The 23,838-nt window shown below is 46.3% G+C and overlaps 1 protein-coding gene across 8 annotated transcripts in view; it reads right to left on the bottom strand.

Moving 5' to 3' along the window:
• Positions 1 to 23,838, bottom strand: part of KLC1 (kinesin light chain 1) — a 79,834-nt gene that overhangs the window by 26,033 nt on the left and 29,963 nt on the right. For all 8 annotated transcript variants that reach the window (XM_060263126.1, XM_060263124.1, XM_060263125.1 and 5 more), the window contains exons 2-7: positions 22,383 to 22,644; positions 21,691 to 21,921; positions 9,165 to 9,243; positions 5,318 to 5,543; positions 4,580 to 4,667; positions 2,056 to 2,157 (exon numbers count right to left, since the gene is read on the bottom strand). In XM_060263126.1, the coding sequence (XP_060119109.1) occupies positions 2,056 to 2,157; positions 4,580 to 4,667; positions 5,318 to 5,543; positions 9,165 to 9,243; positions 21,691 to 21,921; positions 22,383 to 22,643 (987 nt within the window). In that variant the 5' untranslated portion in view covers position 22,644. The remainder of the gene's footprint in view (positions 1 to 2,055; positions 2,158 to 4,579; positions 4,668 to 5,317; positions 5,544 to 9,164; positions 9,244 to 21,690; positions 21,922 to 22,382; positions 22,645 to 23,838) is intronic.

A 23,838-nucleotide genomic window follows, 5' to 3' on the forward strand; every position in this document is an offset into this window, starting at 1 on the left:
GACAGCAGAGGCTATAAGATTCACACTAGTATTGCTTAGCATGTTTGGCAGCAAAGTTGTGTATTTACATGGTTAGGATAATGGTCCCGAATACAGATGTCCACACAAGAAGTCTCTCCCACATGACTGTGATTAACCCACATGTGAACGTGGCTGGCAGCCTCTAATCGAGGACGTCTAGAAAACTCAAAAGGCCGCAGCAGTTCTGATCGAGCCCTTTCAGGTCAAGTTAACTGCTGAGCAGGTTGGACATTCTCTGTTTTGAACTGGGCTGCTCATTCTAATTGTATTCCACCCAGGAGTGCTTGATGTAGATATTTCTCTGAGGAAGGGAACATTTATTTTATTCAATTTATATCCCGCCCTCCCGCAAAAGCAGGCTCAGGGCGGCTTACATACTCATGTAAATACATGGAACATAAAACCACATTAAGATATTACAAATACGAAAACATAAAACCGTTTCAAGTGCTATAATGATCTTTGAGTTTTTCTATTTGTTGTTCCAGCTGGTGTTCTATAGAAAGATCGCTCTTAGGTTCATGTTCAAGGTGATCCAGTTGTGTCGAAGTCTGTTGTAGCCTTTGATCTTAATTTACAAATGCCTGGTGGAAGAGCACCATCTCACAGGCCCTGCAGAACTGTGCAAGCATTCGCAGGGCTCTAACCTCTTCAGGGAGCTCATTCTACCAGCTTGGGGCTACAACAGAAAAGGCCCTGGCTCTAGCTGTCATGAGCCTGGCCTCTTTAAGGGCAGGGATTGAGAGCAGATTTTGTGACTCTGACTGAAGTGCTCTCTGGGCAACATGTGGGGAAAGGCGATCCCTAAGGTACGCAAGTCCTTGGCCATATAGGGCTTTAAAGTCAAGAACCAGCCCCTTGAAACAAACCCGGTATGTGATGGGCAACCAGTGTAAGCACTGAGCTTCATTGGCAAGCGTCATAGAGAAGGGGGCCACCACCTAGTTCTTTCTCCTCTGAGTTTCCTGGCTGCTCTCAACTATGGACAAGTCTAGGGCACCTTCCTCCTTTGCCTCCTTGGTCTTTTGATTTGCAGCTTTTCAGCCATGTTAATTTCCTGGATCCCCCTGCCTCATGGTTTTATTTATGAAGACGTTTATTTATGAAGAGAGTTAGTTTGGTGTAGTGGTTAAGTGTGCGGACTCTTATCTGGGAGAACCGGGTTTGATTCCCCGCTCCTCCACTTGCACCTGCTGGAATGGTTTTGGGTCAGCCATAGCTCTGGCAGAGGTTGTCCTTGAAAGGGCAGCTGCTGTGAGAGCCCTCTCAGCCCCACTCACCTCACAGGGTGTGTGTTGTGGGGGGAGAAGATATAGGAGATTGTAAGCCGCTCTGAGTCTCTGATTCAGAGAGAAGGACGGGGTATAAATCTGCAATTCTTCTTAAGTGCAACTAGTTCTGAAGACCAGGATTGGCTTAAAGAGGTTTGGATCTACTAACAGTGGAGATCTTAAATGGTGAAAGGAGCCTTTATCCAATGGAACACGCCTGTTCCAGTGAAGGAAGCATCCACAGTTAGTGACCCTGACCGAAGTGCTCTCCGGGGAACATGTGGGGAAAGGCGATCCCTAAGGTATGCAAGACCCTGGCCATATAGGGCTTTAAAGTTCTTTTTATCGACCTGAAGACATTAGAATGCACTACAGAAAAGCTCTACAGGAGAATTTGCTGTAAAAGTTAGTGTTACTACCATTTGTGGAGTCTGCTGGAAAATACAAATCTTGTCTGAAGGGTCTCTTGTCATCTCAAATTCTTGTCATGTTACAAAAACAAATTAATTTTCCTGTCCTTCAACAAAGTTATTGCATATCTTCAAGACATATCTGCAGGATTTTGTCAAAATAAGTTAGATGTTGAAGACATATGCATGCATATGATAGTTTGTACCCAGAATTAAAATTTATTGGTCTTAAAATTGGACTCAAAACTTTGTTCAGTTTTAACACACACACACACACACACACAGCTGGTGTGAAAACAGTGCACCTCGGGAGAGCAAACTGCAGAAATAAAACCATGCAATGGTATTGTTACCTTCTCTCTAATCTCCAAAGCTCTCTTGCATAAAGGCTCAGCTTCCTTGTACTTCCCTCTTTTTCCATAAAGCACTGCAAGGTTGTTTAAAGTTGCTGCAACCTGCAAAAAGAAAAAAAAAGTCAAACTTATTATGCTGCTGAAGGAATGAGGAAAGCAATCAGTTTCTCACATACAGTCTATTCATTTGTTGAGGGTTCCAATATATAGGGTTGGAGCTTATGCATCATTTCCCCCCATAAGAGGAGCCTTTCTCAGGTGCAAGAGCTAGAAGGGTTAATTCCAACCAATTCCTTCTCACTGCTGCAGCCAGTTGCAGTGATTGGCTTTTATCCCACCTAGGGATAAAAGCCACAATATCTCCATGCCACAATATCACTTTTTGGGAAATTCACAGGCGGTGATGGGGAAAGGGAAGGTGGGGGAGGACTTGGGTCCACCAGTGCCTTCCACTGGTGCTACATATTCTAAATTCCTTTCATTTTTTGACCTATGTGCAGACCCACTGAGGAAGAGCTCAGTGTAAAATGCGTAGGATTTATTAACATATTGCAATAATTTTTTTCTCCCTGCTGTACTGTTGGTTTGTCTTTGTCTTCTTGCTACACAAACTGCAGTACCCTTGAGCAGATTAGTTAAGAAAAAAATTGAATTACAAGCGATTGTCATAAAATGTGTTTAACTAGAAGAAGAAGAAGAAGATGATATTGGATTTATATCCCGCCCTCCACTCCGAAGAGTCTCAGAGCGGCTCACAATCTCCTTTACCTTCCTCCCCCACAACAGACACCCTGTGAGGTAGATGAAGATATTGGATTTATATCCCGCCCTCCACTCCGAAGAGTCTCAGAGCGGCTCACAATCTCCTTTCCCTTCCTCCCCCACAACAGACACCCTGTGAGGTAGATGAAGATATTGGATTTCTATCCCGCCCTCCACTCCGAAGAGTCTCAGAGCGGCTCACAATCTCCTTTCCCTTCCTCCCCCACAACAGACACCCTGTGAGGTAGATGAAGATATTGGATTTCTATCCCGCCCTCCACTCCGAAGAGTCTCAGAGCGGCTCACAATCTCCTTTCCCTTCCTCCCCCACAACAGACACCCTGTGAGGTAGATGAAGATATTGGATTTCTATCCCGCCCTCCACTCCGAAGAGTCTCAGAGCGGCTCACAATCTCCTTTCCCTTCCTCCCCCACAACAGACACCCTGTGAGGTAGATGAAGATATTGGATTTCTATCCCGCCCTCCACTCTGAAGAGTCTCAGAGCGGCTCACAATCTCCTTTACCTTCCTCCCCCACAACAGACACCCTGTGAGGTAGATGAAGATATTGGATTTATATCCCACCCTCCACTCCGAAGAGTCTCAGAGCGGCTCACAATCTCCTTTCCCTTCCTCCCCCACAACAGACACCCTGTGAGGTAGATGAAGATATTGGATTTATATCCCACCCTCCACTCCGAAGAGTCTCAGAGCGGCTCACAATCTCCTTTCCCTTCCTCCCCCACAACAGACACCCTGTGAGGTGGGTGGGGCTGGAGAGGGCTCTCACAGCAGCTGCCCTTTCAAGGACAACCTCTGCCAGAGCTATGGCTGACCCAAGGCCATTCTAGCAGGTGCAAGTGGAGGAGTGGGGAATCAAACCCGGTTCTCCCAGATAAGAGTCCGCACACTTAACCACTACACCAAACTGGCTCTCCCAAACTAGCACAATGATGCCCAACCTTTGGCATCTGCACATATCAGCAGTAAAGATAATTCTCATTTTTCATTCTAATAAACAAAAAGGCTCAGAGTATCAGCCTATGATCAGAAATTCTATCTCCTTCTGCTTACTTCACAGATTGCAGCAAGTGTGGATTAAGACTTTCTAGAAAGAGGACCTGCGCTATTTGCTCAAGAAGGTTGATCCAGAAACTGAGAAACTTATCAAGATAACCTTCTGGTCAACACGTAAGCCATCAGCTACAGGATGGTGAGCACTGGGCTAGTCCCTTAAAAGATTGAATGCGCAGGTTTGCTGAACATGCAGAACAACACTATTTGTGGGGCTTAACAACAGCAGGAAACCAACTGAAGCAATTTCCAAATCTCCTTCCAAATCTGCAATATATAGCATGATGACATTTATCACTGGATTAGAGGTGACTTGAGAGCAAGCCACTTAAGTCGCATAAATGTTTCATTATTATTTATAAATGAGCGGCTGCATCAGGGATTCAGCAGCACTTGTGACCTATGCCTTGGAAATCTGGAGCACGCTCAAATCGTGCAAACTAATTCAGAATTAGACAAGTATTATGTAATTTATGTGCATAAAATTTGTTTGGGAGATCTGTAATTATTTTAAAAATGCAAAGCATTTTATTGCAGCTCCCTAACTGAACGGTGTTAAACGATAAGCTGGGGCTTAAAAAAACGCCTTCTTGTTAAGTCCAATATTAAAATGAGCTTCAAAGAAAAGAAGTTAGTACTAGAGAAAGGAAGGGGGAGGTCAAAAACGAAAGTGACAGATATACAAACCGCTGGATGATCTTTGCCCAAGGTCTTCTCACGAATAGCCAAGGCATCATTCAATAAATTTGCGGCATCTTTGTATTTATTCTGATCCCTAAATTAGGGGAAAAGAGAGAGTTGTGAGAAAGACCTTGTTTTATAAAATTGTTACTCGTCGTTTAACTTTAAAGTAATTATTAACAGGCAGAACTAACTTCAGCATACCAAAAACACTACCCAGGATTCAGTGCAGAGTCTGCTCTTGTCAAAACTGTACCCAAGAAACTCCTTTATTTAATGAACCTACAGAACAGTGGCTGCTGGCAACTAAAGTGAACAGCACAAAGCTAGAAAACAGATTTAGGAGACAGGCCAAAACTGTCCATCACCTCTCTATGAAGCACAAAGTACAGGCTACTGTGAGGTATCATAAATATTTTGCCCATTTCTTCACCAGCCTGTGCCAAGCCACAAAATGAACGTCTACAGCTTGGATTGTGTTCATGGGCCCCTAACTGCCAATCACAGCTCAGGCCAAAACAACCTGCCGCTCAACTCAAAATGCCCATGTATGTTATTTGAGGGATGACTGAAACCAACGCCCACAGAAGGGAAGATGAAAGTTTTTAAAAGAGGGGCAGAAATACATCTCGAAACTGTATAAATATCATTAGCTAATAAATAACTGAAGCCACATCGATGTTTTATTTAATAGTGGCTGTGACAAAGGTCTTTAGACAAAGGAAAAGAAAACAGAATCCTAACCTGTACACCAGTGCAAGTATGTTCAACATAGTGGCAACATCAGGGTGATCGTGGCCTGAAGTCTTCTCCAAGTCTTCAAGTGCTTGCTTACAGAGGGGTACGGCAACCTCGTATCTGCCTTGGGATGCGTACTGGATGACAAGGTTATGAAGGGTCCTTAATCTTGCAGGAATCTCATAGCCGCCCTGCTGGGCGGCAGCTGCCGCACTGCTATGTGGCTGCTGCACTGTGTGGGGAGGGAGAGCAATAAGATAGGATTTTAAAAATTCATTACCAAGAGATACATAAATGTTTAAGTGGGATTAGCACAAAAGAAACGAACTTCATTAAGAAGTGAATTTTAAATATGTTCGATCAAAGGTATTATTGAATTCCATAAGCCCATTAAAGCCAGTGACGCTATTCTTGTTTGAGAACACACCACCTCATGTATGTCGTAATTCATATTCTGTAGGCAAAGTTCAGGGTTCTCTCCCCCTCCGGCCCCCGTTGATCACAAAACAAGAATTGTGGAGGATGACACAGGATCTCTTCCTCTTCATGGAAAACCAAAGATTGGCAAATTTACTTAGAATCATAGAATCACAGAGTTGAAAGGGTCCACACAGGCCTTCTAGTCCAACCCCTTGCTCAATATATATATAATTTTTTTGGCCACTGTGTGACACAGAGTGTTGGACTGGATGGGCCACTGGCCTGATCCAACATGGCTTCTCTTATGTTCTTATGTTCAATGCCAGATCACTCAGACCATCCCTGACAAGTGTTCGTCTGGCTGCTGCTTAAAGGCTGGCGGTGAGGGGGAGCTCACCATTTCCCTAGGGAGCTGATTCTACTGTTGAACTACTCTTACTGTAAAAAAGTTTCCCCCAATATCCAGCCAGCACCTTTCCACTCTTAATTTATACCATTTAATTTAATTTAATTTGCGATTTATACCCTGCCCGCAAGGCGGGCTCAAGGCGGCTTACAACGTTAAAATATTGCAATAACAATAAATAAATGATTGCAAGTCCTAACCACTGTCAAGAGGAACAGCTCCTTGCCCTCCTCTAAGTGACAGCCCTTCAAACACTTCTAGAGAGCAATCATGTCCACTCTCAGCCTCCCCTTCTCAAAACTGAACATTCCCAAGTCCCTTGGCCTTTCCTCACAGGGCTTGGTCTCCGGGCCCCTGATCATCCTCGCTGCTCATAGCAAGTGTCCATATCACCCCACCTCAGACAGTCCCAAGAACAAGTCTATTCACTCTGTACTCCAGCACTGAGCAGGGGTGGAGTGCAAGGACTTACCCTGCCATAATCAGCTTTTAAGGCAAATGACGGTTTCAGCATCTTTCATGAGATAAAACTATGGTCAGTGGAAACCATGATGAGATGCCCCTTCTCCACTCACACAGAGTGCTTACCACTCTCAGTAGTCCCTGTCTCTCATATGAACATATGAAGCTGTCTTATACTGAATCAGACCCTTGGTCCATCAAAGTCAGTATTGTCTTCTCAGACTGGCAGTGGCTCTCCAGGGTCTCAAGCTGAGGTTTTTCACCCCTACTTGCCTGGACCCTTTTTGGAGATGCCAGGGATTGAACCTGGGACCTTCTGCTTACCAAGCAGATGCTCTGCCACTGAGCCACCATCCCTCCCTCTCAGGTTCAGAGGTATCAGTAGGTCAAGACACCACAAGCTACCCTTCTTGTCTCTATTAAAATATACAGAGAGCCATGGCCATCTCACACCTCAAGTCCTCTCCCTCACTCCCAGAGACATCCATAGACAGGGTAGCTGAGCCCTCTTTAATAAGCCCTCACTCACACAGAGCTATTGGGACTGGGGGTCAAACACTGTTCCAATCACTCACTGCCACTATTTGTTCATATCCTATAATATATATACAGACCAAGATATAGAATTGTGTGTGTGTGTCCTTTTTTCCCTTAGGCATACAGCTCACAGAGTTGGTCAAAACAAGAAAACTTTTATTTACGATATGAACAAAACACTGAGGATAGTAAGTTATAAGTAACAACACTGCAACTGAACTTTTGAACTAAGGTCCCATGCCTACAACTAGGATCCTTGCAGAACTGGGCAAGGTCAGAGTCCTATGACTCTGGAAATCCCTGGGCCAAAAGAAACCAAACTAAAAACTACCAGAGAACAGGCGTTCTCTACAAAGGCTCCCCAATGGTGGAATCAACTGCCGGAAGAGGTGCAGGCCCTACGGGATCTTAACCAGTTCCGTAGGGCCTGCAAAACTGCCCTCTTCCAATTAGCTTTTAAAGACGGAACTCCTGATAATATCAATAACATCGAGCCATCTTGCACATATTCTGATTGTACTATAGTGTTATACTGTTTTATTGGGTTTTACTGTTTAAATTATTAATTATTGTATTCTGTTTATTGTATCATGGTTTACCATGTCTTATTAGCCGCCCTGAGCCTGCCTAGGCAGGGAGGGAGGGGTATAAATAAAAGTTATTATTATTATTATTATTGCAAGACAATGTTATTTCAGTTAGCTTTTAACTGAATGATGACCACGGCTGCAAAATTAGATCCAATTGGATGTCCAAGAACACTGAATGCCATCCTAAATCATATGAAATTAGCACCAAGTTGTTTAAACTGTTTTAAATTGTTTATTTTAATGCTTAATGTAACCATTTTTATTATTATTCTATTATGTTTGTGAGCCACCCTGAGCCTGCTTCAGCAGGGAGAGCAGGATATAAATAAACTAAACTAAACACAAATTTATTATTTTCATGTCAGACATCCTCTTTTTTCTCCTCAGCGTCTAAGTTACCAGCTCCTCTGCTACTGATGGCTACCAGAGATCCCACCTTCTCAGTAGCAGCCCCCTACTGGTGGAACCAGCTGCCGGAGGAGGTTAGGGCCTTGCGGGACCTCGCCCAATTCCACAAGGCCTGTAGGACCTTACTCTTCCGGCTCGCTTTCAGCTGACTTTGAGACTTGTAACAGAGAGAGGAATCCAGGGAATACTGATGTCATCAAACTTGAATAATATCAGAATTAGCACCCACTGTTTTTAAATTGTTTTAAATTTAATTGATTTTATTATGATGATGCACTGCTTTATGATGATTGTTGTAAGCCGCCCTGAGACTTCCTTGGTGGAGAGGGCGGGGTATAAATTTAATAAAACCTAAACTAACTCCTCCTGTTTTCAACTGCTGTTTTTCAATTTTCCCTCTCTCAACGTTCCATCAACTCTCATTGGTTATTCTTTGAGAGAGGCGGAACCTAGCTTGTCCATCACACATGACTGAGCCCACTGAAACACCACAACAAACCTGAAGTTACTGATGGCCAGAGGCATTGGAGGGGGGAGGCTGGGGGAGAGAGGAGTACAAGCCAGTGGGGTGCCTTGCTAAACTACGGCCACCCATTAACATTATTTTTAAAAATTTCATAACAATGAAGTAGAGTTTTGAAATGCTCACTAGAAATTTCTGCTAGTCAAAATCCTGTCCACTGTCTTTTTTTGTTTGTCTGTTTACTCTTTTAGGCAAGTCAACTGTGCCCTGATGATGTAGCTGTCTTTTTATGCTAGGGCGCAGTGCACAATGTCTTACGGCAGTCTAGGAATCCTAGCAGAAACGCCTTTGCATATTAGGCCACACCCCTCTTATGCAGCCAATCCTCCAAGAGCTTATAGGGGTCTTCTTGCAGGGCCTACTGTAAGCTCTTAGAGGACTGGCTACATCAGGAGTGTGTAGCCTAATATGCAAAGGAGTTCCTGCTACAAAAAAGCCCTGTTAGGAATTAAAACTCAACCAGTACTTTCAATATACTTTACGTTAAATAATTTAAAATTCACTTACTTCCTTGTCCTTGGTCATCTTCGTCATTGGGAAACAAATCATCCAAAGGTTCTTTGGTCGAGTCTGAGTCTTTATCCTCCTAAACAAACCCCCCCCAGAAATCACAAACCAAATTATACATGTGTGGATTACTACAAAAGAAAATATTTGTTATGTGTCAAGTTAACAGATGGCCAGGTGTGCATACATTTTGGCCTCTCTATTTCCCTTTCCACCTGTGGAACCCAAGACTGCCACTAAGGGAGAATTTTACACATTATTTCCTGGAATGTAATCATGAAGGACATAAGATCCAAGCACCTTGCTCATTTTATGATTAAAAGTTTTTCTTTTATCTGGAAAAAAAAGTAAGACACGTCATCAAAATACTAATTTGCTTTTATTTGGCAGTAGAAAAATTCCAGTCTCTTTCATATACACAAAACATGATTGTGTCACAGTACAGGGTGGGATTCTGAACTTGGTACTGCATGCCTTGACAAATTCTCTTTGGCTTTATGAGCCACCCTGAAAATTTAGCAGCCAGACATTTTTCAGCCCTCAGGACTTTATACGCTAATGGACCATACTTTCTAATTATTGCTACCAGAGACCCTAGGTCTTTTTTTTTTTGTAAAGCTACAACAAAAGCATAGTAGCATATAAACACATATGGAGAAACCCTGACTGTCATCAGAATAAAACTAACCTTTATCCCTCATCTAAATTAGCTTTGTACTTCTACTGAGAATAACCAAGAGCCACTTAAAATAAAGGGGCTGGCTAGAAATACCAGGTGTTCCAGTGAAATCCCTAGACAACTTAGTGACTGGGATTTATTGTACCCAGTAATGATACTGTGATGATACGAAACAGAAAGAGCAATTAACATGCGTTGATCCATGTTGTTAAATGTTGTACTGAGGCTCTAGGATAAAACACTGAGAGAGAAAGGTTGATGAAGGTCTGAAACTGTGAGGAATCCCGGGCTGTGGTCCCTTACTCTCTCAGAGACAAGCTGTGCTGGAGATTTGAGAACTCCACCCAAGTTGCTGAACATAAGGGAGAACAGCAGGAAGGCAATTGCCTCTGAGAAACTGTACCTTATTATTTTCATACAGCAGACAGTGTGGGGGAGTGAAAAGAACTCTTTTTCCAGCTGCGTTTGTATTACGAGCGTTGGTGAATTTAGTATCAGGAGTGGTTTATAAGTTACTAATGATGACTATTGCTATGCATGAACCACTGCCTACCAGATAATTTTACTTCACTGTCATTGGTTCTTAAATCTGTACCATGTTGCATTCTGGGCCACTGCCTACCAGCTATGTATGGCTCTGCTCAGCTATGTGTGGCTTTGCTCACTGTGCTGGATTCCTCGTCTGATGAAGTGTGCTTAAGAGCACACGAAAGCTTACGTTCTAAATAAAAATTGGTTGGTCTTAAAGGTGAAACTTGACTTCTGCTTTGTTCAACTGCTTCAGACCAACACAGCTGCCCGCTTGGATCTATTGCTATGCATGTATTTTGATAAATATAGATTGCATATACACTATATTGTGTAAAAGTGTTATTGTTATTCCAGTGTTTTTTGACTTTATTATTCACTTCCATCAGAACCTGTTGATATTTATCACTTAAACTAAAGGGGCTGGCTACAACAAAAGCATAGTAGAATATAAATAAATATGGAGAAACCCTGACCATCATCACAACAAAGCTCACCTTTATCCCTCATCTAAATAAGCTTTGTACTTCTGCTGAGAATAATCAAGAGCCACTTAAAATAAAGGAGCTGGCTAGAAATACCAGGTGCTTCAATGAAATCCCTAGACAACCTAGTGCCTGGTATTTCTTGCACCCAGTGATGATACTGTGATATGAGGTTTGTCTGTTACTGAATAGTAACAGTAATAATAATAGTGATAACAAACAAAGCCGCCTTGAGCCAAGTGGAAAGGTAGGGTACAAATATTTTAATAAATAATCACTTGTTCTGTACTCCTTTCCAGGTAACTACCAGGGTGATGGTGTCAAGCATTGTATATCCCTTCTATATTACAGAAGTCAGACCTCAGAATTATTAATTTTATATTATAGAATTCAGATTGTAGAGTTGTTACTAACCCAAAGTTAAAATGTGAGCACATCAAAGTAGCAACCCCCACCTTTCTTCTTTCCGCTTTACTAACAAATGCAGGAATGTCCTCTTTGAAGATAAGACCTCCTGGGACTTGTTTCCAGGCCTAGTAAGGCCTGAACCCAGGATGTACTAGCCGCAATATAGATAAGGAATCCAGAGTGTGAATTTCACATGTGAATGTAGAATTGTTTATAGAACCTTTGATGTGACATTTTAAAGCTTGTATTCTAGTGTTACAAAGTATCAGTCCCAATCTTCACCTCAAAGGAGCCACAATGATTATCAATACACCTAACTTTGTTTCAAAATCCAAGGACTGGTTATTTTGAAATCTCATGCTTGACAGATGGCATCAACTATCCGTAATGTCTGTCTAAGAAGAAGAAGAGTAATTAATACCCCGCCCTTCACTCGGAGTCTCAGAGCAGCTTACAATCTCCTTTTCCTTCCCCCTCCCTACAACGGACCCCCTGTGAGGGAGGTGGGGCTGAGAGAGCTCTTTGAGAGCTGCTTTTGAGCAAAATAGCTCTGAGAGAACTTGTGATTGACTCAAGGTCACATCAGCAAGTATGTGTGGAGGAGTGAGGAATCAAACCCAGTTCTCCCAGATTAGAGTCTGCACTCCTAACCACTATACAAAACTGTGAGGAACTGATCACAGAAAAAGTAGACTTATGAAGGATTTATTCATGAAAGAACAATCCTGACATATATCATTGGGAGTTGATCTGGATTAGGAATAGGTCCTATCCAGTTAGCAATGGAAAACTGACAGGTAGGAGTAAGGAGCAAGGTTGCTTGAAACTACAAGGATGCCATTTAATTTTCCAAGCTCCTCACTCCTAAGAACACATTAATGGAGAGTGCTTACTTGACACTGGGTTCTCAAACCAATTGAGAATACCAGTTTGGCACTTCTCTTCAATATCCAGCAGATCCCTAACTAAGGTGGTATCTGGTGTTTAACAGTCTAGCCCAAAGTATTAGTCCTGAGGGAGTCCTATATCCATGCTAAGACATAAGAAGGACAGGTTTCTTACCTGTAACTGGTGATCTTCGAGTGGTCATCTGTGCAATCACACATATGGGTAATCCGCAGGATTGGTCCCAACCTCGGAGAATTCAAAGCAATCTTGATCGCAGATCTGGCGCGCCTCCCACTCGTCCTGGGGAGGAGGCAGGCACTGTGCATGCCTGGACGAGGGGGAGGCGCTTAGCCACTCAGTTTCTTCCCGCCGCCGGATAGGTGGAAACGAATGTGCTAGATGAGCGTCCAGCAGCGGGGAAGGCTGGGTGGGTCTGTGTGATTGCACAGATGACCACTCGAAGATCACCAGTTACAGGTAAGAAACCTGTCCATCTTCTTCGTGGTCTCTGTGCATTCACACATATGGGTGATTAGCGAGCTATTTCTTCGGAGGTGGGTGCTGGATCTGTAAGAATATGCATGGTTAGGACAAAAACGTAAAGAGTATAGTACTCACGGTGGTTAGTCGAAGATGGAGCGCAGCACTGCTTGTCCGAAGGAGGCATCACGCCGGGCACGGACGTCAAGAGCGTAGTGCGAGGCGAAGGTAGATGTAGAGGACCAGACGGCTGCAGCGCAGATGTCCTCTATAGGGATGCCCCTCATGAAGGCTGACGAGGTAGCCACGGCTCTGGTCGAGTGGGCTCGTATGTGTTGGGGAACTGGCTGTTTCGCCAGTTGGTAGCAGAGTTCAATAGCGGCAACGAGCCACTTGGAAAGTCTCTGAGTAGATATTTTGCTGCCCTTGTTGTGGGCGGCGTACGCGACGAAGAGTCTAGGGTCTCTACGGAATTGGCGGGTTCTGTCTATGTAAAAGGCTAGGGCCCTACATGCGTCCAGGTTATGGAGCGCCCTTTGCCCTGCATCCGTGGGGTGCTGAAAGAAGGCTGGTATGGTTGATTGTCTCCCCAGATGAAAGGGAGAGACGACCTTTGGCAGGAATGTCGGGTCGGGTCTGAGGACCACCGTGCTATTGTGAAAGGTCGTATATGGTGGGTCCGCCCTGAGTGCACAGATGTCGCTGGCCCTCTTGCCTGTGGTGAGAGCCGTGAGTAAGGCTGTCTTCCATGACAGCAGGTGTAGTGGAATAGAAGCCATGGGCTCAAAAGGTGGTTTCATGAGCTGGCTTAGGACGAGAGAAAGGCTCCAGGTAGGAAGAATTTGTTTGACTGGTGGGTGTAGGCGGATGATGCCCTTGAGGAAGGCTCTGGTAGCATGGTGAGAGAAGACAGTCGTGCCCCCAATGCGGGGGTGGAAGGCTGAGATGGCTGCCAGGTGTACCTTCAGTGAAGAATATGAGAGCCCCGCCCTGGAGAGCGTTAGGGTATAGGTTAGCACCTGGGATATGGTGGCGCAGCTGGGGTCGAAGTTATGTTGTGAGGCATAGTGAGAGAAACGCTTCCACTTAAGTAGATAGGATTTTCTAGTGGATGGCTTTCTGGAATTCACTAGGACCTGGCGGACCTCAGGGGGAAACTCTAGAAACTGATCCTCCAAGCTGTCAATTTGAGTGATGCTGGGTTGTGATGCAGGACCTTGCCGTCCTGTTGGGAGAGGAGGTCCTGCGCTTGAGGAAGTAGGAGGAATGTATTGTTGGACAGAAGCAGCAAGGTTGTAAACCATGGCTGGCGGGGCCACCATGGGGTTATTAGGATGCAATTCGTGCGGTCTACTTGAATTTTCTGTAGAACTCTGGTGATAAGTGGAATGGGGGGAAAGAGGTAGTGGAGTGCTCCCTTCCACGTTTGGAGAAAGGCGTCCCCCTTGGAGAGATGAGACGGAGGACCCCTCATGTAGAAGTGGATGCATAGGGCATTTGACGGTGAAGCAAATACATCTACTTTCGGGGTCCCGAAGATGCTGAAGATCTGTCGGATGTATTTGCTGTTGATGGACCACTCGTGGTTGTTGGTCGAGTGGCGGCTCAGGGCATCTGCCTGGGTGTTTTCGGTTCCTGGTAGGTGAACAGCCGTGAGGAAGATGCCCTGGCTTATGCTCCAGTGCCACAACGCCAGGGCCCTCTTGCAGAGTCTGATGGAGGCGGTGCCTCCCTGTCTGTTGATGTAGAAGACCGTGGCGATGTTGTCGGAGGTGACCTGGACGTGCTGGTTCCTCAGCGATGGGAGGAAGGACCGTAAGGCCTTGTGCACTGCGAGGAGCTCTAGGCAGTTTATGTGGAGAGAGCGTTCGTGGTCTGACCACTGGCCCTGTACTGTGAGGGTTCCCAAGTGGGCTCCCCATCCCCACTTGGAGGCGTCTGTGGTGACAATCACCGAGGGGGGTGCCTGTTTGAACGGCATGCCCTTGCGGAGGTGACGTTCTATTGTCCACCACTTGAGGGATGTTATGATGTGTGGCGGTAGGGTGAGTAGCGTGGACTGGTGCTGTGTGTGCGGATGGAAGGTCCTGACGAACCACATCTGCAGGGGTCGCATGTGCAGCTTCGCGAAGCACAAGACTGCGGTGGTTGCTGCCATGAGGCCTAACATTCTCTGGAATGTGAGGGCTGTTTGTGATCGCTGGGCGATGATGGTGGTGGCCAGAGCCTGTATACTGAGTACTCTGTCTTGAGGTAGGGAGGCCGTTTGAGAGACTGTGGAGATGTCTGCTCCTATAAACTGGATTCGCTGGGTAGGAGCCAGTTTGGACTTTGATAGGTTGACTTGGAGGCCTAGGGTGGCCAGGAGAGAGAGGGTAGCAGAGACGTCCAGTTGCAGCTGTTCCTTCGAGTGTGCGACGATCAGCCAGTCGTCTATGTACGGGTAAATTGATATGTGTTGCTGACGTAGTGTGGCTGCTACCACTGCCATACACTTGGTGAAAACCCTCGGGGCTGTGGATAGGCCGAACGGGAGGGAGCAGAACTGGAAGTGCTGTTCCCCGATGGCGAACCTGAGAAACCTTCTGTGACGGTGATTGATTGTGATGTGGAAATAGGCATCCTGAAGGTCTATGGACGCCATCCATGCTTGTTCTGGGATGAGCGGGAGGATTGCCTGGAGTGTGATCATACGGAATCTCTTGTAGGTTATGTGCAGGTTGAGTTTGCGGAGGTCGAGGATGGGGCGGAGTCCACCGTCCTTCTTTGGCACCAGGAAGTAGCGGGAATAAAATCCGGTGCGATGGTATTGAGGTGGAACTGGTTCTATCGCGCCTTTGTCCAGCAGAGACGCGATTTCCGCTTGCAGGGGAGTGGACGGAGGTGTGGTGAGGAATCTGTGGTGTTTCGGAGTGGATGCGAATTCTATTAGGTAGCCCCTTTGAATGATGGCGAGGACCCAGGAGTCCGAAGTGATGTCTCTCCAGGCAGGGTAGAATGGTTGCAGACGGGTGTGTGTGGAAGGCTGCGGCTGATGGGGGGAAACTGGACGGCTCGGGGCAGGGTGGTCAAAGAGACGGTTTGGAGGTAGCTGCAGGTTTTTTGGCTGTTTGAGGGCGTCGGTGCTGAAAGGGTTTAGATTGTGGTGGTTTGCGTCGCCATGGCTCCTGTTGTCTCGGGGACCTGGTTCCCTTATAATGGCTGGGCCTCCAGTTCCTGTGCTTGCCAAATTGGGCTGGATGTTGCGAGACTCCCAGTCGTTTCGCCCTCTTCCTGCCGTCGTCTACTGATGTGAGAATGTCATCCGTAGTTGCATTGAATAAACCAAGGCCATCGAAGGGCAAATCCTCAACCTTGTACTTGATGTCAGGTTGGAGGGACGAGGATCTAAGCCACGCGTGTCTGCGAAGGGCTATGGCTGAGGCCAAGGTTTTGGAGGAACACTGTGCAGCATGGCGAGCAGTGTTGATCTGCTGTTTGCTTACTCTGGCTAGCTCTTGCAAGGCATTGGTCGCTGATTTCTGGGATGCCTCAGGTAGAGATGGGATCAGTGTGTTAAGGAAGGTAGTCAAGTTGTAGGCATATGCTGAGAAGCATGCCATGTAATTATGGATTTTAGTCGTGGCCGTTGTGAGGGAGTATATCTTTCTCCCGATGGTGTCGAGCTTTTTGCCTTCCCGTTCTGGGGGCACTGGGTGCCTGGTTTGTTTGGACTTGGACGAGGAATGGACAATGATCGAGTTCGGGGCCGGGTGTGTGAATAGAAACTTCGAGTCCGGTGCGTGTATCTTATAAAGGGCTTCAACCCTTTTGGATGTTGGCGGTACCGATGCCGGTTTGTCCCATGCTTCCTTAAGCGTTTCCAGAAGGACAGGGAGCATAGGGAGAGAAGAACTTGATGGCAGATCCGCATGAACTAGGTCGAATACGACGTCCGAAACTCTGGGCGCGTCGGTGTTGAGCTTCAGGTTCAGTGAGTTCGCCATATTCGAGACAAGGTCGAGGTATGACTTTGGGCCCTCTGACGGCGATAGTTCCGCTGGCTTTGCTATGTCGGAGTCAGGAGACTGTAAGTCCGAGCCCGAAGAGTGGTCGGAGTCGGAGAGTTCCTGCTCGGAGTCGTCCTCGGTTTCTTGGTGCGGGTCAGGCTGGAGTTGGAGGGGTGCCGGCTGTTTGTCAGGAACAGTGCGCACGGATCCGTGTGGTGAAGGGAGTTTCGGTTCGGCGCTACGACGCGTGGGGTCGTCACGATGCCGAAGCGATGTGTCCAAATCAGGGTGATGTCTGCGTGGAGACACATCTCGGTAACGGGTTCGGTCTGGTCTGTCCATGCGGTCCCGGTACCGAGGAGAGTCATGATAGGTGCGGTAGTGACGGTCTCTCGGGTCTGTGCGGTAGACCTCGTAGGACGGAGATCTTCGGTGCCGTCTTCGGTCCCGAGGGGACGGGGACCTGGATCTCGACGGGGAGTAATAATAGTATCTCTCCCTGCGGCGGCTGTGTGACCGTCGGCGACTGCGGGATCTTGGTCTGGTTGGAAGGACTCTAGGAGTCGAAGGCTCTCGGGTTAGAGCGTGGGCGTCCAGCGGCTGTGAGAGGTCCACGAATTTACGAGGGTCGAGAGGACGGTGACTGCTGACGGATATAGGAGAGTGGGTCTCCAGTATCTGGTCCGGTGGAGAGTTCGATATCGATGGGGACTTAGATGAGATGCGCACGATTTCTAACGGTGTGACGGACGGTGTTGCCGTCGACTTCGATGTCGGAGTTTTCGGGATCGAGCCCGAGCCATGTGCGGTCGGGTTCGATGCCTTCTGTTTAGTTGCGGTCGAGCTCGTGGTCGGATTCGAACCCGAGTGTTGTCCGGTTTGATCTGATGGCCGGGTCTTAGGCTTCTTAGAGCTTAGCTTGCCCGTCGGGTCCGCGTGGGCAGAATCGGAGCGGCGGCGCTTTCTGGTGTCATCCGACTTTTTGGTGTGCTTGCCAGACTTGGGCTTGCAGGGACCTTGAGTCGCAGAAGCTGCCGACTGCGTCTCTCCCGCGAGAAGTGGGGAAGATGGCGCGAGTTGTTGTTGTTCGCCATGCGGCGTGGTCGGTCGGAGGGAGGTCTCCATAAGATGGCTCCTGAGCCTCGCGGCACGATTTTTGCGGGCCTGTTTGCCAAACTGGCTGCAGTGGACGCAGGAGTCCGTACGGTGAGCTTCTCCGAGGCAAAAAAGGCAAAGAGAGTGACCGTCGGACGAAGGGATTTTGGAAGCGCAGCGGGTGCAACGTTTAAAAGTTATTTTGTCCCTTCCTTCCATCCGCCCGGGGGGGGGGGGGAGGGAGAAGTCCGGAAAGATAGTAGAAGAGAGGTGTTTTTTTTTTTATACGATACCAAGGAGAAGGTGAAGATTGAAGCGAAGAATTGAAGCGAAGAGAAGGTGAACGTTGAAGATTGCAATGAAGAGTTGGAGATCAGCGAGGAAGGTGCGATCCGGTCGGCGGTAAGGAAGAAACTGAGTGGCTAAGCGCCTCCCCCTCGTCCAGGCATGCGCAGTGCCTGCCTCCTCCCCAGGACGAGTGGGAGGCGCGCCAGATCTGCGATCAAGATTGCTTTGAATTCTCCGAGGTTGGGACCAATCCTGCGGATTACCCATATGTGTGAATGCACAGAGACCACGAAGAAGATTGTAAGAATATAAGAGAAGTCATGTTGGATCAGGTCAATGGCCTATCCAGTCCAACACTCTGTGTCACAGAGTGGCCAAAAAACCCCAGGTGCCATCAGGAGGTCCATCAGTGGGGCCAGGACACTAAAAGCCCTCCCACTGTTGCCCACCCCCCAAGCACCCAGAATACAGGGCATCACTGCCCCAGACAGAGAATTCCAGCTATACCCTGTGGCTAACAGCCACTGATGGACCTCTGCTCCACATGTTTATCCAATCCCCTCTTGAAGCTGGCTATGCTTGCAGCTGCCACCACCTCCTGTGGCAGTGAATTCCATGTGTTAATCATTCTTTGAGTGTAGAAGTACTTCCTTTTATCCACTCTAACTACAGTGCTCAGCAATTCTGTTGAGTGTCCACGAGTTCTCGTATTGTGAGAAAGAGAGAAAAGTACTTCTTTCTCAACCTTCTCTATCCCATGCATAATCTTGTAAACCTCTGTCATATCACCCCTCAGTCGATGTTTCTCCAAGCTAAAGAGCCCCAACCTTTCTTCATAGGGAAATTGTTCCAACCCTGTAATCATTCAAGTTGCCTTTTTCTGCATTTTTTCCCAGTGCTATAATATCTCTTCTGAAGTGTGGTGACCACAATTGAACACAGTACCACTCCTTCTGGTGTAACTGGGGAGCTGGTAGCTACTATGAAAGCATTGGAGTATATGCGCAAGCTAGGGGTCATGCTCTCAAATCTGGTGTTCTATTTAGACTAGACAGATCATTATTGGGAGAAATTCAGAATGTTGACAGCTTTCAAACTGCATGAGGGGTGGGAGGCATTCGGATGGTCCATTCTTGTCAGCTGGCTGATCCAATTTGTGTTCAAACTGTCCTTAAGGGTTTAACAGTTGCTACTTCTGATTGTCATAGCCCAAGCCTAGCTTTTAAAATAAAGGGATGATCAATCCAGCTGACAAATAGTCTAAAAAGGTCTTCAATGCTTGCTACAGCTCATGCTGCTCCACAGTGTAAAAAACAGACTGCAAGCAATGAAGCAGCAGAGGAGGAGGAGGAGGTGGTGGTGATGATGATGATGATGATATTGGATTTATATCCTGCCCTATACTCTGAAAGAGCGGTCACAATCTCCTTTACCTCTTCCCCTGCACAACAGACATCCTATGAGGTAGGTGGGTAGGGTGGCCATAATATCTGCAGGCCAGCCAGGGACACCTTGAGGGGGGAAGGAATGTGTGTGCGCGCGTGCAGAGTGCGCGTGCCGCCGGAAACAGGCACTTCCGGCGATGTCATGCCACTGCCGGAAACAGGAAGTGACATCACTTCCGGCGACGGCACTTTCGGTGATGTCATGCCACCGCCGGAAACAGGAAGTGACATCACTTCCTGTGACATCATTTCCCCTGCGCCACCTGCCGGAAACAGGAAGTGACATCACTTCCTGTGACATCATTTCCCCCAAATGCCACTGCCGGAAACAGGAAGTGACTTCACAGCACTTCCTGTGACGTCCCCAAAAATCCCCCAAATATCACCGCCGGAAACACCAAGATTATTTATAGAGAGGGAAAGGGGGAAATAAAGTTAAATAAAACTCTTTTTTTACTTTTTTCAAAGTGAGAAGACTAGAGAAAACGGGTTCCATGCTGAGAAGCCAGTCAGATTCCAGTGAGATTCCAGTGAGATTCCAGTGAGACTGTGCTGCATAATGCAGCCTATTTATTTTGTCCTGTTGGCTCTGTTGGCTCTATCTGCGCCACCTTCATCACTTTCGGGGTGTGGATCCCCCAGTGGGGTGGTCTCCCGACTCCCTCCGCCGGCTGTTTCTGATAGCCCTACGCCCCCTCTTTCATTTGATATGTGTCCCGTGCGGGTGCCACCCTCCCGCCGGGAGATGCCGCAAAATGAGCCCCCTTGAGGCTTATGGCGGCAGGGCTCGGGGGAAGCGATCTAGACTGCTGTTCTTTTGAGGGGTTATAGAGTGTTTCGAGCCCGTCCCTGTGGCATCGGTCCCATCGTTGTGGGACCCAGGGGGCCGGCGCAGCGGCCCGCTGAAGCAGCCTGTCAGTCACTTCCGGGTTCCTGTCCTGCATCTCGACCTGTGTTATTAGTGACAGAGAAATGCCTTCTCCAAGACAGCTAATGGGGCAGTATGGGCTTCGAGAGCCACACAATATGTGTGAAAGAGCCACATGCAGCTCTCAAGCCACAGTTTGGCCACCCATGATCTAAAATATTTCATTCAGGAGCAAGATGACGAACAAGCTAGCTGCAACTTGTCTTGAAGAAAGTGAATTATTTGGACTCATTTCATTCTTGCTTCAGATCTACATCTGGGACAAACTACTTTGTTTGTTCTGGTTATGACCTTTAGGAGGAGAAAGAAGTATATCCCCTGTTAATTCTCTTGGAAATCTATTTTGAGCATGATAGGTCAGTTTCAGAGTATTCCAAAAAGAATACCAAATATGTTCAGGGGAAACCCACAGACACTATATTGCTTACCTGTCACTGTTCTTCAATTTAAAAAAAGCTTCAAAAGAAAACTCCAGTGTGAAAGGACTGAACTGGAGTTCAAAAAGTTTTACTTCTGAAGAAGAACCTGGAATCCTTAGTCACTATAGGTGTTAACTATCTTGACAAATCCCAGGACTCCTCCACCATTACAGGAATCAACTAGCTTAACATAACTACATAAATGGTCTCTGTATTTTTTGGGTTTTAGTCAGTCACACTCCAAACTGTACTTTCTGCATTTCACAATTCCTTGACCCACTGTTTATTCCCCCACTCCCCTTTTGGTCTACCTACGAGGATCCAATACGGTGAACCTGAAGTTAGTGGCCACAAACACCCATGCTGGAATAAAAATGTGTCAGTCAGGAAAAGTCTTATTTATTTTTACCACAACAGGCTAACATGGCTACCTCCATAAACAATAACCACATAATCTCTGTCTCTATGGTCAAAACTTCCAAAGTAGCTGCCACTTTAGGAGTCCCGTGGTGCCAGGAATTTCTCACCCGCTACAGGAGAGAAGCAGCTTAGCAGAACTAGTCAATTTTTAAGTGCCAAATACTATTGTTTGTGAATGGTCACGATGCTGATCTTGAATACATCTGGAGTTCACATAAATATCAAATGCTGTACTTCTCGCATTTCATGACCCTTTGATCTTGCTGGGCATACTGCTGGAAAGCAGTAAAAACGCATTCGACTGATCATGCATCCGATGAACCGAGCTATAGTCCTCAAAAAGGGTGTGTCACAAATACTCCTATTTGGTTTTTTTGCTACTAATGAAACATTAAGTAGCAAGTGTTAAAAATCTGCAACTTCTTTAGCTGTGCACGAGTCAGAAAGAACAGATTTCAAAATACAGCTACTTACTGAAGGGGAAATATCATCGTCGTATTTCTTTAACTGGTTCATGAATTCTAAGTGCTTCTTTTCTTCCTCCAGCTGAGCCACAGACTGCTCGCTCTTCTGCAGTTTCTGTTGAGTGTTGGCCAGCTCATCTCTCAGCCACTGATTTTCCTGGCAGAGCCTGCGAACCTGAGCCCGTAATTTCTGCTTCTCTGACTCTACTGCGTTCAAGTGATTCGACAAGGCCATCATTACCTAAAAAAGGTACAAGATATCACTCAGTTATTACCTTATTTGTAATTGAACATCAACTGCCTTTCTGCTTTACAACAAAACTATTTTCCCCAAAATTCTATTGCTAGAAGGTAATAGTAATAACCTACACTGAAAATGCAAGGAGCCCCGTGGTGCAGCGTAGTAAGCTGCAGTACTGCACTCCAAGCTCTGCTCACAACCTGAGTTCGATCCTAGAGGAAGCTGGGTTCGGGTAGCCGGCTCCAGGTTGCCTCAGCCTTCCATCCTTCCGAGGTCGGAAAAATGAGTATCCAGATTGCTGGGAGTAAAGTGGGGAAGGCAAACCACTCCGTAAAAAAAGTCTGCCATGAAAATGTTGTGATGCAATGTCATCCCAGAGACAGAAATGACCGGTGTTTGCACAGGGGGCTACCTTTATCTTTTCACTGAAAATAAGGGTTGCTTTTGTGCTTTGTTTTTACCTGTGCTTCACTAAGTCCAAGTTCCAGCATCTCCAGAGACTTGCGAATCATGTTTGATTTTTCTTCCACCAGATTGGTCTCATCATCTTTCTTCAAACACTTAAGTGTCTCAAGTAAACTCTGTAAAATGGAATTGTGCTCATTCTTCAGTGCTTCTAATCCCTGAATCACTTGTTTCGTCTTAGAAATAATTTCATCCTGGGTGAGCTTCTCCAACTTGTCTTCCTTTAGATACACCATTGTGGACATGTTGTCATACATTCTGAGGAAGGAAAAACAAAAAAACAACAATTTTTAGAAGTTTATCCTTTCAATAATGGAGCTTCATTTTAATAATAATTGAACACCATCAAGCCACAACCCCTCAAGGGTTTTTTTCAATGCAAGAGATGAGCAGAGGTGGTTGGTCATTGCCTGACTCAGCATAGCAACCCTGGTCTCCCTCCTTCCAAACTTGGTCTTCCCCACTTCTTTACTGAGAGAGTGATTAAAATGTGGAATTCGCTACCAGAGGATGTAGTGATGACCATGGGAATAAACAGCTTTAAAAAGGGATTAGACAGATTCATGGAGGATAGGTCTATCATGGCTACTAGCCATGGTGACTGAGGGGAGCCTCCGTGTTCAGACAGGCTAAACCTCTGAATTCCCAAACCAGAAGGTAACATCAGGGGAAGGCCCTGGCCTCTGTGCCCTGTTGTTGGCTCTCCAAAGGAACTGGTTGGCCACTGTGTGAGTCTGGATGCTGGACTAGATAGACTACTGGTCTGATCCAGCAGGGCTCTTCTGATGTTCCTTGGTGGTCTCCCATCCAAGCCAACCTAGCTTTGCTTCCAGGCACAGATGAGTTTAGGCTAATTTGGGCTATTTTAATGCCTTATCATTCAATTTTTTTGTCTATGAATATATGCACAACATTTCATTCCAGTGCTTATAGTACTGTTGCCAAAATAATTGGAATATACCAGCATAAGCTCAACAAAATGTCATAAACTAATTGCACAGTGGAAATAAAATCTTTTAACTATTTATTTATCTAACTTCATCTACATCCTGTCACATATCACATCGCACAACCTTTATTGGCATAACAAGACAAGACAGCATATGGATAAACATATGGAGCAGAGGTCCATCAGCGGCTATTAGTTCCAGCTTATTGTTGGAACTTTCTGTTTGGGGCAGTGATGCTCTGTATTCTTGGTGCTGGGGGGGTGGGCAACAGTGGGAAGGCTTCTAGTGCCCTGGCCCCACTGGTGGACTTCCTGATGGCACCTGGTTTTTTGGTCACTGTATGACATAGAGTGTTGGACTAGATGGGCCATTAGCCTGATTCAACATGGCTTCTCTTACGTTCTAAACACTATATGGATAACAATAGAGTCCGTGGCCAAAAAGAACATCTCCTGGAAGCATGGTAAAAAGAATCTTGCTGCAGATTCAATGGTTTCACTCT

This window comes from Heteronotia binoei, chromosome 21, assembly GCF_032191835.1.
Source record: "Heteronotia binoei isolate CCM8104 ecotype False Entrance Well chromosome 21, APGP_CSIRO_Hbin_v1, whole genome shotgun sequence".
NCBI classification, from domain to species: Eukaryota; Metazoa; Chordata; class Lepidosauria; order Squamata; family Gekkonidae; genus Heteronotia; species Heteronotia binoei.